The sequence below is a fragment of the Rutidosis leptorrhynchoides genome, chromosome 3 (assembly GCF_046630445.1).
Source record: "Rutidosis leptorrhynchoides isolate AG116_Rl617_1_P2 chromosome 3, CSIRO_AGI_Rlap_v1, whole genome shotgun sequence".
Lineage (NCBI taxonomy): Eukaryota > Viridiplantae > Streptophyta > Magnoliopsida > Asterales > Asteraceae > Rutidosis > Rutidosis leptorrhynchoides.
The window spans coordinates 56,986,777-57,001,143 of record NC_092335.1 but is presented as its reverse complement, the minus strand read 5'-3'; the positions used below and the strand labels follow the sequence as shown (position 1 = coordinate 57,001,143).

The window sequence follows — 14,367 nt, the reverse complement described above, 5'->3', positions numbered from 1 at the left end:
ACGTCATAGTCATTAAAAAAGTACAAAAAGCAACTCACGCCCCCAACCACTACAAATAGTGTTATAATTTAATTAACAAAAGGAAGAATGACATGAATGATTTAAAGAAAGTAAAATAAACAAAGGTCATTACATGTTTGGACCTTGTTAACTCATGTGTAAACTTGATATATGAATATATATATAAAAAGAAAGAAAAAGGAAATAAATCGACTCGGAACCGAAGCAACTTCACAAAGATGTTGCCTGATCAGCTTGAGTTATGTTTTTGTTGAAGAAGTCTGGATATTAATGATGCCTTGGTGGTGGGGGAGACTTGTAGTAGCAAGCAGGAGGAGGAAGAGTCTTAGATGATAGATGTGGTAATTTGTAGTAATATTGGCGGTGAGGCGGTGGGGAAGGTGATGGTGGTGGAGGGGACTTATAAACGTATGGTGGCGGTGGGGACGGTGATGGTGGTGGTGGAGATTTGTAAACGTATGGAGGTGGTGGTGAAGGTGATGGTGGTGGTGGAGATTTGTAAATGTATGGAGGTGGTGCTGAAGGTGACGGTGGCGGTGGAGACTTATAAACGTATGGTGGTGGTGGTGAAGGTGATGGTGGTGGTGGAAACTTGTAAACAAACGGAGGTGGTGGGAAAGGTGATGGTGGTGGTGGAGACTTGTAAACATATGGAGGTGGTGGGGAAGGTGATGGTGGTGGTGGAGACTTGTAAACATACGGAGGTGGTGGGGAAGGTGATGGTGGTGGTGGAGACTTGTAAACGTACGGAGGTGGTGGGGAAGGTGATGGTGGTGGTGGAGACCTGTAGACATAGGGTGGTGGCGGGGACGGTGATGGTGGTGGTGGAGACTTGTAAACGTATGGAGGTGGTGGGGAAGGTGATGGTGGTGGTGGAGACTTGTAAACATATGGTGGTGGTGGGGACGGTAATGGTGATGGTGGAGACTTATAAATGTATGGTGGTGGCAGGGAAGGTGATGGTGGTGGTGGAGACTTGTAGACATACGGAGGTGGTGGGGAAGGTGATGGTGGTGGTGGAGACTTGTAGACATATGGTGGTGGTGGGGACGGTGATGGTGGTGGTGTAGACTTATAAATGTATGGTGGTGGTGGAGACTTGTAGACATATGGAGGTGGTGGGGAAGGTGATGGTGGTGGTGGAGACTTGTAGACATATGGTGGTGGTGGGGACGGTGATGGTGGTGGTGGAGACTTGTAGACATATTGTGGTGGCGGGGACGGTGATGGTGGTGGAGACTTATAAATGTATGGTGGTGGCGGGGACGGTGATGGTGGTGGTGGAGATTTGTAAACGTACGGAGGTGGTGGGGAAGGTGATGGTGGAGGTGGAGGTTTATAAACATAAGGTGGTGGGGGAGACGGTGATGGAGGAGGTGGAGACTTGTAAATGTATGGATGTGGCGGGGATGGTGATGGTGGTGGTGGAGACTTGTAAACGTAAGGTGGAGGTAGATGTGGCCATGTGTGTTTTACCGGTGGCGGTGTTGGTGATGGAGATTTATAAACATATTTTGAATTTGGCAATGTATGTTTAACTGGTTTAGGTAAGTTCCATCCATTAGATTTTGGAACTTGATAACTATATGGTTCTGCAATGACAATAGTGGCAATTAATAAGATCGCAAAAGTAAACACAATTTGAGGCCAAGGCCTCAACACCCCAAAACTTCCCATAAGACGCTCTGTTAATTAATTGCTTTAGTAAACTACAAGTTAATTTGTGTCTTGAAATTGTTTGCTTAGAAACCTTTTTATAGCAATCATCTACTACGGAGTATTATTTTCTAATACATGTTACAGGTTGTCATAATATTTTTATTTTATGTCCCAAGAATAGATGATGGTTTCCCACTCGGTGTCTTAAAATATTAAGTCAAATATGGCTCTTCAAAAAAAGGTTTAGAATACGCAGTTGGTGAATGCCAGTAAATTGTTATGTTTATAGTTCTAACGCGCTAATGAAGGAAAATAGTGTGGCCTATTTTTCTTGATATTTTCTAAAATTTTTAGGTAACTTTGTGTTCATTGGAAACAATTTCTAAAGTTACTGATAGTCTATTTACATAGTTACATACCGCTATTTAGATAGTTATGCATATAAGCAGAATTGTATAGATTTACTAAAATGTACTTTCTCCTTTCAATAATAAGTGTTCCGTTGACTTTTTAAAGTCTTCATTTTTTCAACTTTAACTTTCAATATATTTGTTTGTGTTATATAATATTTGATGAGAAATATATGAATGAATAGAGTTTTATATGTACTTTTTTTATTGACATGATTTTCATCCATAATACAAATAAAGATATTTGATGTCAAAGTTAAAAAGAAAAGAAATTAAAAAGTCGGACAGATGGAGTACTCGGTATGTAACATGTTTTTCTCAACTGTTTCAGAAAAATAGTTACTTTCATTTGATCCAATTCCTAAAGCTTCCTATATAAATACTCCGTAATAGTTACCTTTATTTCTTAATCAGTCGGCTAGTAAAAACCGTCTCTGATCGTTATTCGTTAGTAATATTGAAGCAAATTGGTAATGCCAAGATATTGTAACACGCTTTTAATTGTTTTAACAAAATTCTATTAAAAAAAATACGTTCGACAGATTCATATATTCCTTATGCAACTCCAATATCAGTTTAAATTTGCCACAAAGTATAGTTGAGTTTCGATCTTATAATCGTCATTGATTTACAAATGTCATGTTCCGCCTCAAATCAAATGATATGATTATTATGGTGACAGTGGAAGATATCTAACATGTCCCTTTAAAAAGCTCAAAGGTAGGAAATCCAACACGATTATATACGGGGACTACTAGCATGATTTTTCGTTTATTACTCCGTGTATTATATGCACATTATTATTTTAAGAGTTATGACCAAAAGTATGTAAGAATTTATTACCAAAGGGCCATTGGCCTGGCGGTATCGTGGTGGCCCTTTTAACCAAGAGGTTGAGGGTTCAAGTCCCGCCGTGAACATATTTCGTGGATTATTTTAAATATTCGTGTAAAGTGTGTGTGAGTTTGCCTTTCAAAAAAAAAAATGTAAGAATTTATTATTACATGATTTTAAATACTAGGTACAAGCATTAAAATATTAGGTTCATCTCAGCTTCATTATATATTTCCACTATTAGGTGGGGATTAATGATAATATGGAGAGTTTCAGGTTTGGTCCGTTTGTTTCCTGATAGTTGGTTTTGGGTTGTGTTCATGAGTTTTTCTGGTGAAGGTTCTTGAGTTTGGGCGACAAATTCAAGGTGATTCGTTTGGAGTTTGGGCGTTGCGGGTCACGGCGTATTATTGGTGGGTGCCACTGTTTGTTTTGTAGGTTTAGGGACGTCAATTGGTTGGATTGGTTGGTTGTCGGTAGTCTTGCAAAGTTCCTTCCCTCTTGGTTTTGGTTGCAGTGGTGTCTCGGTAGTTCTCACCAGAAGCCACATGTGTTCGCCTTCAATTGTTTCTGTGGTGATTCTCTGGTGAAGCTTGTTAGGAAAAGAGGATCGTCTGGACGTTGGGAGATACAAATTTGAGAGAAAAATAACTCTATTACTCACAAGAATAGATTACACGAGTGTTTACAAAACTCTCAAACTCACACACACTATCTAGGTTGTGATTACACTTCTCCCAGTGATTTTTGGGATGATTTACAATGAAAGTTTGCATCTCTATTTATAGTAAAAATTCTATGGCGGTGAATGGTGTGAACGAAGAAGGTTGGTGGAAGTTGGCGGCCGTCATCGTGTTCAAGTTTGCCACTTCCATGCGCGTTGTCAATGTCGGCAGCTTTGAACATCTAGATGACGGCTAGAAACCACTGGAAACCATCAATTCTCCCCCTCCAGCCAAATCAACGAACATTCCAGTTATGTCACTGCATAACTCCAACTTCTCTCGAGTCACCACCTTTGTTAACATATCCGCAAGATTCTCCTTTGTATGGATCTTCACTAGTCTCAACAGTTGTCGATCAATTACCTCGCGTATCCAATGATAGCGAATATCAATATGTTTTGTACGGGAATGGTACATGGAGTTCTTGCTCAAATCTAGAGCACTCTGATTGTCACAATATACCTTGTACTCCTTTTGCTTGTTTCCAAATTCTTGAAGATAACGCTTTAACCACAACATTTCTTTTCCAGCTTCTGCGACAGCAATATTGTGACGATCGCTCCAAATCCATATGGACAATACGTCATTCATTGATTTCATTGCGAGGTATTTGACCTCTATATGATACGTTTTGTAAACATTGCATTCTTTTGAAAAGGCACACCATAAATGAATATTTAAATCAAAGGTTTTCGACATCTGATGATTTCTACATATAGACAATCACCGTAAATAATAGTTTACAATAGTACTTCCGTTGACAATGCAGTCAAAATAAGATACATGGTGATAATTTGGTGAATGCAACGTTTCCTTGAAAAGTATGTCATGTAAGACTCCATGCACATAGCTTGTCTAACATATAAGAAACAGCGGATGTGACGATCGCTCCAAATCCATATGGACGAACACGTCATTCATTGATTTCATTGCGAGGTATTTGACCTCTATGTGATACATTTTGTAACATTGTATTCGTTTGAAAAGGTATTTCATAAATGAATATATAAATTCCAGGTTTTTAACATCTGATGATTCCTACGTATAGACAATCACCATTTAAATGGTTTACAATAATACATCTGTTGACAATACAGTTAAAATAAGATACATGGTAATGGTTTGGTGAATGCAAGTTTCTTGTATATAGCATGTATGACTCCAAGCACATATCTTGTATCACGTATAAGCAAACAGCGGAAGACTTCTAGAAACCTGAGAATAAACATGCTTCAAGTGTCAACACAAAGGTTGGTGAGTTCATAGTTTTAATATTACACATAATCCGTAAATCAATGTGGATTACAAAAGTTCAGTTGTTTTATTCAAAACGTTTATCATTATGTTTTAAATAAAAGGTGGATCACAAGATTCCAGTTGTTTCATCCGAAACGTTTATCAATCGGTTCTACAAAATTGAGCACCCTGGTAACTAAACTTTAACGTTTATATAATTTGTACCCTTTTGTATAATCATCTTAATAATACACGCAAACCAACGTGTACGCTTCTCAAATAGCATACGTCCGTTAAAAGGCTAGCGCTCTAGCTTGGACGGGGATATCAAGCCCTATGGATCCATATATAACTACTCGCGCCCACCAGTTCTTATAACTGGCAGTTACTAGTTACCAAAGCTAAGGGATTTTCGGTTCAAACTCGGTGTAGAATTTAGTATGTACTTGTATCCATTGCGTTTAAAATAAAGTGCATGTATTCTCAGCCCAAAAATATAGATTGCAAAAGCAATTAAAAAGGGAGCAATGAAACTCACACATATAAATATTGTATATCGGTTAATAAAGCATTTGCATGTATTCTCAGCCCAAAAATGTAGAGAGTAAAAGGGATCATATGAAACTCACTGTTTAATATTGATATACATTATTGCAGGAAAGCACGTAGACGCATCGGAGATGATAAACACGAGGTTTGATTCACAAAAATACCCCCGAACATTACCCATAACCTCCATGGCAATAACCCATAATTTCCTTAACACTATCCCGCTTGAAAACATATTTTGAAAGTGACACGCTCATGACCTCGTCGTAGTATTTTAGGTATAATACTAATAATAATAGATTAATATTAATCTTAATAATAATAATAATAATAATAATAATAAATAATAAATAATATTACGGAGTATATATATATTTGTGTATGTGTGTGATTTAAATCGAGCGAAAACACTGGAATTTATAGATGTGGCCTGAAATCTGGAGTCATGCGACTCGCATGGAAATGGCCTTCTGGCCATGCGACTCGCATGAGGACCAGGGACAGCTCACATTGTTTTGGCTCCTAGCTTGTCGACATAATATAAAATAAATATAAATATATAAATAATTAATATAATTATTTATATATTATATTTTATTCTTGTGCATAGTAGACTAGATATTTTTGGTCCGTTGCGTTGGGCGTTTCTTCTTGACTCGGGTCCCGGTTCCGGATTTTCAGACGTCCTTGCGTACTATTTTATATCGTGTACTTTGCGTTCCGCAACTTGTACTCTTGTCATTTTTAGACGTTCTTCATCAATAATTTGAACCTTTTTAATTGTATCTTGTACATTTGAGCATTTTGGACCTTTCCGTCTTCAATTCTTCATTTTCGCCTTTTGTCTTCGCACTTATTAAATATAAACGAATATTACTTGAATATGGAACAATTACAACTAAAATCCTGTCTTTCTTGGGGGATAATGCTATGAAATATATGTTCCTTTTTAGCCTTATCAATAGCCTTAAATTATCCCTTAATTATATCACTCAAAGTGTATCTTAAACTTTCGAGTGTTTTGGTCATTTACTTCTATAAATCATCGTCTCGCTATTTGTTAAAATACATTTTTATAATAGCGTTTTACTGTAGCAAAGTTACCTGTAGCAAAGTTACTGTAGCAAAGTCAAATTTTACTGTTGCAATTCACTGTAGCAAAGTCAATTTCACTGTAGCAAATAGTGATTTCCGAAAACACTGTAGCATTTTGAGTAATGTGGCAATTTGAAAACACTGTAACAAATTAGTGTTTAACTGGTTCATCTTAAACGCTTTAGTTAACTTATCTAAATATCAATCGAATCAATAAACGAATGTTACTATCGTTTACTAAATAACTTGAAATCATATATATTCAAATAGATATATAAACCAATAAGTTTAATGTATGGTATCATGCAATTAAAACTTTGTTACGTTTTCAAGTTATAGTATATATATGTATCTATTTACATATAATCGTTCGCGAATCGTTGAGAACAACCGAAGGGTAATTGAATAGTTCAAAATTTTGAGATTCAACTTCATAGGCTTTGCTTATCGTGTCGAAATCATTAATCATTTAAGATTAAGTTTAAATTTAGTCGAAATTTCCGGGTCATCACAGTACCTACCCGTTAAAGAAATTTCGTCCCGAAATTTGAGTGAGGTCGTCATGGCTAACAATAAAAATGTTTTCATGCCGTATATGTGTAGATAAATAGAGTTTTATCACCGTTAAATAATATGGATAAAACAATCCGATTTTTCGAAGCGTATGAGAGAAGTTATCGTAAAAGAGTGAAATGAAGAATAGAGATTCGTCTTAACTCTTGACGTATTAACGATTGATTTCCATAATTTAAGGAATAGAAAATCTTCATAATCTAAATAAGATTTGATTCTTCGGAATTTAAGGAAATTAAGATTTCTTTTGATTAAATGCGTAATTTGCTTCGATTGCTATGTTTGATATTTCGCTATAAATTGACCTCTTCCGTTTCATTATTTTCATCACTCTTACATCTTCTTCCTCATTTCCTATTTTCAAAAGATTGTAAAAAAATGCTTCATCCAGTTCTGATTCTTGATATACTCCTAACTTTCATATCTGTCATTCTTCTTTTTCATCTACCACCGGAGGAAGTTATTTTCTTCTACCATTACCTTGGGGTTATAGTATTTTTCATTCTCCCGTGTCTTTATATTGCTATACGCATTGATATACACGGTTTGTAATTTCTGGGTAGTTGTTGGGTTTTATATCTTCCCTTATATTTCGATGTCTCTGCTTCTGTCTTTCCATAATTATTGACATCCACAGTTAATACTCTCTCCAATTTACTTATATATACTCTCATTGATATTTTGAAGCTTCATGCTTTTGTTTTATCTTCCCGACTTTAAATCAAGCGAATAATGGTCCAGAATTCGTAGGTATACATTTCAGAATGAACATAGTTAATGTTCTAAGAAGGTAATCGTAATGGCACGATCTTGATTTGTCAAATTACCAGAATATCCGGAAAAGACCAAATCATCAAGAAAATATTTTCTTGATATGTTTAGAGGTTAAATAGAATAAAAGAGTTATGTAACATGGTTCATTATGAGGGTGGGATCTGTGAACCTTTATCACGTTCCATTAGAAACTCAGCATGACTTACTGTAATATAATCACGTTGATCAAGTGTCATTATATTATACTAACTCATGCTTCAGTTCCCAACACTACTTCAAAAACATCCATTTTTCAAAATTTTCAGAAATTAGAAACTAAAATAGTTTCTTTTATGATGTAATACAGATAGCGCGAAGAGATGAATGATTTCAGATAAGAATGCTTATGAAAATATCTTCAGAAATATCGAGGATATTTATAATAAAAGATACGATGATATCTTAGAATTTCTAATATCGAAGAATGATGAAGAAGATTTGTTCGTAACGGATTTTGAGTTAGTAGCAAGGTATTCGTTAATGACTTCAGCAGATACTGAATCATTTGTATTCTTTGAAGGCAGGTTTAGTCTTTGTGATTTATCCACAGCCCTCCTTCATACTTTGCTCAATCCGTTTTCCAGTTTCAAACCTTCTCTTTTTCTCAGCTTTACCACCATACTATTCTTTATCATCAAACTTTTGACTGTTAAGGTCGTTTACAGTTTTTGCTGCTTCATCAGCATTGTTCCAATTTCAGAGAACTAGTTTCATAGTTTGGGGTGTTTTTCGAAAACTTCACATTCGAAGTATGTAATTCGAGGAGGTAGACGTTATATGTACACATATAACTGTAGCAATTCACTGTAGCAAAGTCAATTTCACTGTAGCAAATAGTGATTTCCGAAAACACTGTAGCATTTTGAGTAATGTGGCAATTTGAAAACACTGTAACAAATTAGTGTTTAACTGGTTCATCTTAAACGCTTTAGTTAACTTATCTAAATATCAATCGAATCAATAAACGAATGTTACTATCGTTTACTAAATAACTTGAAATCATATATATTCAAATAGATATATAAACCAATAAGTTTAATGTATGGTATCATGCAATTAAAACTTTGTTACGTTTTCAAGTTATAGTATATATATGTATCTATTTACATATAATGGTTCGCGAATCGTTGAGAACAACCGAAGGGTAATTGAATAGTTCAAAATTTTGAGATTCAACTTCATAGGCTTTGCTTATCGTGTCGAAATCATTAATCATTTAAGATTAAGTTTAAATTTAGTCGAAATTTCCGGGTCATCACAGCGGAAGACTTCTAGGAAACCTGAGAATAAACATGCTAACAAGTGTCAACACAAAGGTTGGTGAGTTCATAGTTTTAATGTTTCGCATAATCTGTGTATAAAGGTGGATCACAAGATTTCAGTTGTTTCATCCAGAAACGTTTATCAAAATATTCTACAAGATTGAGCACCCTGGTAACTAAACTTAACGTATATATAATTTGTACCCTTTGTATAATCATCTTAATAATACACGCAAACCAACGTGTACGCTTCTCAAATAGCATACGTCCGTTAAAAGGCTAGTGCTCTAGCTCGGACGGGGATATCAAACCCTATGGATCCATATACTACTACTCGCGCCCACCAGTTCTTATAACTGGCAGTTAACAGTTACCAAAGCTAAGGGATTTTTGGTTCAAACTCAGTGTAGAATTTAGTATGTACTTGTATCCATTGCGTTTAAAATAAAGTGCATGTATTCTCAGCCCAAAAATATAGATTGCAAAAGCAATTAAAAAGGGATCAATGAAACTCACGCATATAAATATTGTATATCGGTTAATAAAGCATTTGCATGTATTCTCAGCCCAAAAATGTAGAGAGTAAAAGGGATCTTATGAAACTCACCTTAGCAGCACATAAAGTTGTTCACCAAAACGTGACCGAAACTCGAAATATCAAATAACCGTAGATCTCAACCTAGAGAACATATGTTGGTCAATAAATGTCTATCAAGCTAGGTCAGGTCATAGGGTATAACAATCCTAATGCTCGAGATCGACATACAAAAGTTATCCAAAGTCGTTTTAAAAAGTCAATTTTGACAATAATTCAACAAAATGAGACATACCTTATATAAGGATTCATTTACTCGGTTGGTAATATTCAAAAATCCAATTTATCAATCTCGTAAACAAGTTGTTTAAATCTTAATTGTAGATTCAAAAGCAATTTCAATTAACGTTAATCATAATTCAGTTGATCATATCTTTTAATCCGTTCATCGAAATTATTCGATATCTAAATGAAAAGTTATTGATTTTTCACCAGCTTTCCAAAAACATGTATATCATATACCTTTTACCAGTAATATATGTATTTACTTCGTGATTCATCATAACTGTTTAACGACAAAATTTAGCATACAAGCATGCATAAATATATATACTCGAGCACTAGACATGGATACACAATTAATGTATAAAAGATAAAATATGAGTCCTTACGTATCAATATTGAGATTCAATATTTTAGGAAAGTACGTAGATGCAACATAGATGATAAACACTAGATTTGATTCACAAATACACCCTCGAACATTACCCATAATCTCCTTGACAATAACCCATAATTTCCTTAGCTCTATCCCGCTCAAAAACCCATTTTGAAGGTGACACGCTCATAACCTCGTCGTAGTATTTTAGGTATATATACTACTAATAATAATATTATAATAAGATTAATAATAATAATAATAATAATAATAATAATAATAATAATAATAATAATAATAATAATAATAAAAATAATAATACAGAGGAATGAATCGAGCTTTTATAGTATGTGGCCTGCTACAGTACCTCATGCGATCGCATGAGTTTTCAGTGTTTTTGCCATGCGATCGCATGGCCGCCTTATCCTGTTTTTGTTTGCTAGTTCGTCGACATCAAATAGTGGGGTACTGTAGCAATAGCGTTTTACTGTAGCAATAGTGTTTTACTGTAGCAAATAGTGTTTTACTGTAGCAAATAGCGTTTTCACTGTAGCACTGTAGCAAAATACGGTTTCACTGTAGCAAATAGTGTTTTACTGTAGCAAATAGTGTTTTACGGTAGGAAAGTCGTTTTTACTTGTACATATATATATATATACATACATATAATTGTTCATGAATCGTTGAGAGCAGTCAAATGTAATTTAATACATGAAACAGTTCTAAAATTTTAAGATTCAACTTCATAGACTTTGCTTATCGTGTCGGAAACATTAAATCATTTAAATATAAAGTTTAAATTTGGTCAGAAATTTCCGGGTCATCACAAATATACTCTGCTTCAGTTGTGGATAATGCAACACACTTCTGTAGTCTTGACTGCCATGAAACAGCTCCTCCTGCAAAAGTGTAAATGAATCCTGAAGTAGATTTCCTACTATCAGGATCTCCGGCCATATCCGCATCTGTATAGCCTTCCAAGATTGGATCAGATCCCCCGTAACAAAGACATAGATTCGTTGTACCCTTAAGATATCTGAGAATCCATTTTACCGCATTCCAATGCTCTTTCCCGGGGTTCGAGAGAAAACGACTCACTGTTCCCACTGCGTGAGCAATATCGGGCCGTGTACACACCATTACATACATCAAACTTCTAACTGCTGAAGAATATGGTACTGAAGACATTTCCCCGATCTCTTCCTTGGATGAGGGACAAGAACTCTTACTTAACTTGAAATGGTTAGCTAATGGAATGCTAACAGGTTTGGCATTGTTCATATTGAAACGTGAAATCACTCGTTCAATATACTTCTCCTGAGATAGCCATAACCTTTTATTCTTCCTGTCTCGGGTTATCTGCATTCCCAAAATCTGTTGAGCCTGTCCTAAGTCTTTCATGTCAAAAGACTTAGAGAGTTCCTTCTTCAGCTGGTTGATCTTCGTTACGTCTTTCCCTACGATCAAAATATCGTCTACATATAGTAGAAGAGCAACGAAATTTCCTTCAGAAAACTTCTGAATGTAGACACACTCATCTGCTGCAGTTTTCTTGTACCCTTGACTCACCATGCACGAGTCAAACTTCTTGTACCACTGCCTAGGTGTCTGCTTTAAACCGTACAAACTTTTCTTCAGCTTGCATACGAGGTTATCTCCTGAAACCTCAAAACCTTCCGGCTGCTCCATGTAAATTTTTTCATGTAAATCTCCATGAAGAAAAGCTGTCTTTACATCCATCTGTTCAAGCTCCAAGTTCATACTTGCGACCAATCCAAGTATGACTCTAATTGAAGTCATCTTGACTACTGGTGAAAATATCTCGTCAAAATCAATTCCTTTCTTCTGTTGGAATCCTTTGACTACAAGTCGTGCTTTGAATTTCACCACTTTTTCACTACCATCCTTTTTCAGCTTGAACACCCATTTGTTTTTCAGTGCCTTCTTCCCGCGTGAAAGTTCTACAATCTCATAAGTTTGATTTTTCTGCAGAGAATCCATCTCATCCTGCATTGCGAGCAACCATTTTTCTTTATCCTTATGAGTTACTGCTTCATGAAAACTCTCTAGTTCTCCATCTTCAGTAAGTAGAAGGTACTCGGATTCCGGATATCTACTCGATGGAATCCGACCTCGTTCAGATCTACGAATTTCTGGAATATTCTGAGGAGATCCACCATCATCTTGACCTTGTGATGGTTCTGGAACATCTGGCAGATGGGGTTGTGGCTCCCCCTGCTCAGCACCGTCATTTTCCTCATTACCTTCTATTTCTGACATTTCTTCCTGCACTGAAAATTCATTTCTCATGAATGATTCCGTTGTTGCCTCTGGCACCTGAGCAGCAACATTTGACTTCTGAGATATTGTCAGCTTTTCAATATCTTCTATTGTCTGGCTTTCATGGAACACCACGTCCCTACTTCTGATCACCTTTTTCTCCTTTAGATCCCATAATCTGTATCCAAATTCTTCATCTCCATAGCCTATGAATATGCATGGAGTGGTCCTTGCATCCAGCTTCTGCCTGAGCTCCTTGGATACATGTGCGTACGCCAAACATCCAAATACTCTTAAGTGAGAGTATGATGGATCCTTTCCAGACCAAAGTTTCTCAGGAACTTCAAAATCCAGTGGTACTGATGGAGATCGGTTGATCAAGTAACATGCGGCTCTGACTGCTTCTCCCCAGAATGGCTTTGGCAGCTTAGCCATACTGAGCATGCTCCGAACATGTTCCATGATTGTTCGGTTCATTCTTTCTGCTATACCATTGTGTTGAGGGGTACGTGGAACTGTCTTCTCATGTCGGATGCCATATGATCTGCAATAGGCATCGAACTGCCTGGAAGAGTATTCACCGCCGTTGTCGGATCGAAGACACTTTAACTTCTTTCCTGTCTCACGTTCTACCATGACATGGAACTGTTTGAAGTAATCGAACACCTGGTCCTTCGTCCGCAATAAATATACTGATGTGCGAAAAGTGGTATATGAATTATCGTATGGAAAATACCGGTTTTAGAGATTGCTACACACTAACGGGCAGTGTACCCGATCGTGTAGTAGTATAGTAACTGGTTTAGTTCCGTGTATCGTTCCAAGGACAGTTATATCAGTCAAACTAGAATTAGAAACTATATTATGATTAACTAAGTGAATGAAAGTTAAAAGTACAAGTTTTATGTTTTGGTGGCTATTTAACGATTTAGCCAAATCAAAGAAGGTTAAATGTAAAAACAATATTTTTGTCTTTTAAGTTTATGAAATGAGAATAAATGCAAATAAAGCAAGTAAGATAGTTTTGAATTAAATCAAAGAGATGAAATTTTTATCTAGATATTTTACCCTCGGTATTGGATGTATTTTTAGATATTAAGTCCTGATTGAATAATTATGTGTGTAGTTATCTAATAGGTTCACTAAGAGTTCTCTCGGATAAACACGCAAATACAATAACAAGATCAAGGGTTCCCTTTTCACTATGGTTCTTGTATTTGTAATCAAATAACTATAAGCATGCTAATCACCTAAATCGACTCACCAAGAGTTCTCTTTAGCAAGTACTCAAACTAGAATTACTAAGCGAGGGTTCCCTATTACTTAGACCTTTTCGTTTGTGACTAGTTGATCAACAAGATCAAAGACTTGAATAACAATTGTCTTTGCGTTCGCTCTACACAATTCATTCCTATTTTGTTTAACCGTTTTAATCTAGTTTACCCCCTTGGTCCGGTTTAGCAAACAATCAATCTAAGACAAGTTGATTGTAAATCAATATGATACATCAACAAGAGTTCTCTTTATCAACAACATATCAATTAACTAGATACAAATGATTTTAACAACAATAAGCATGGTTCTTAATTCAAGCTTCAATCTATCACGCATAATACATTCAATCAATAAGATTACATCCAATACCTTGGTTATTAATCTAGACAAACATTATAGAAACTAGCCAACAATCATGGTAACAGACAACAATACAATCAAA

The 14,367-nt window shown here is 35.8% G+C and overlaps 1 protein-coding gene across 1 annotated transcript; it reads right to left on the bottom strand.

The window, feature by feature from the left end:
• Positions 1–214: 214 nt before the first annotated feature.
• LOC139900002 (uncharacterized) lies at positions 215–1,698 on the bottom strand. Its single transcript, XM_071882818.1, has one exon. It carries the CDS (start codon positions 1,696–1,698, stop codon positions 289–291), a length of 1,410 nt encoding a protein of 469 aa, XP_071738919.1. The 3' UTR covers positions 215–288.
• Between the last annotated feature and the right edge of the window lie 12,669 nt (positions 1,699–14,367).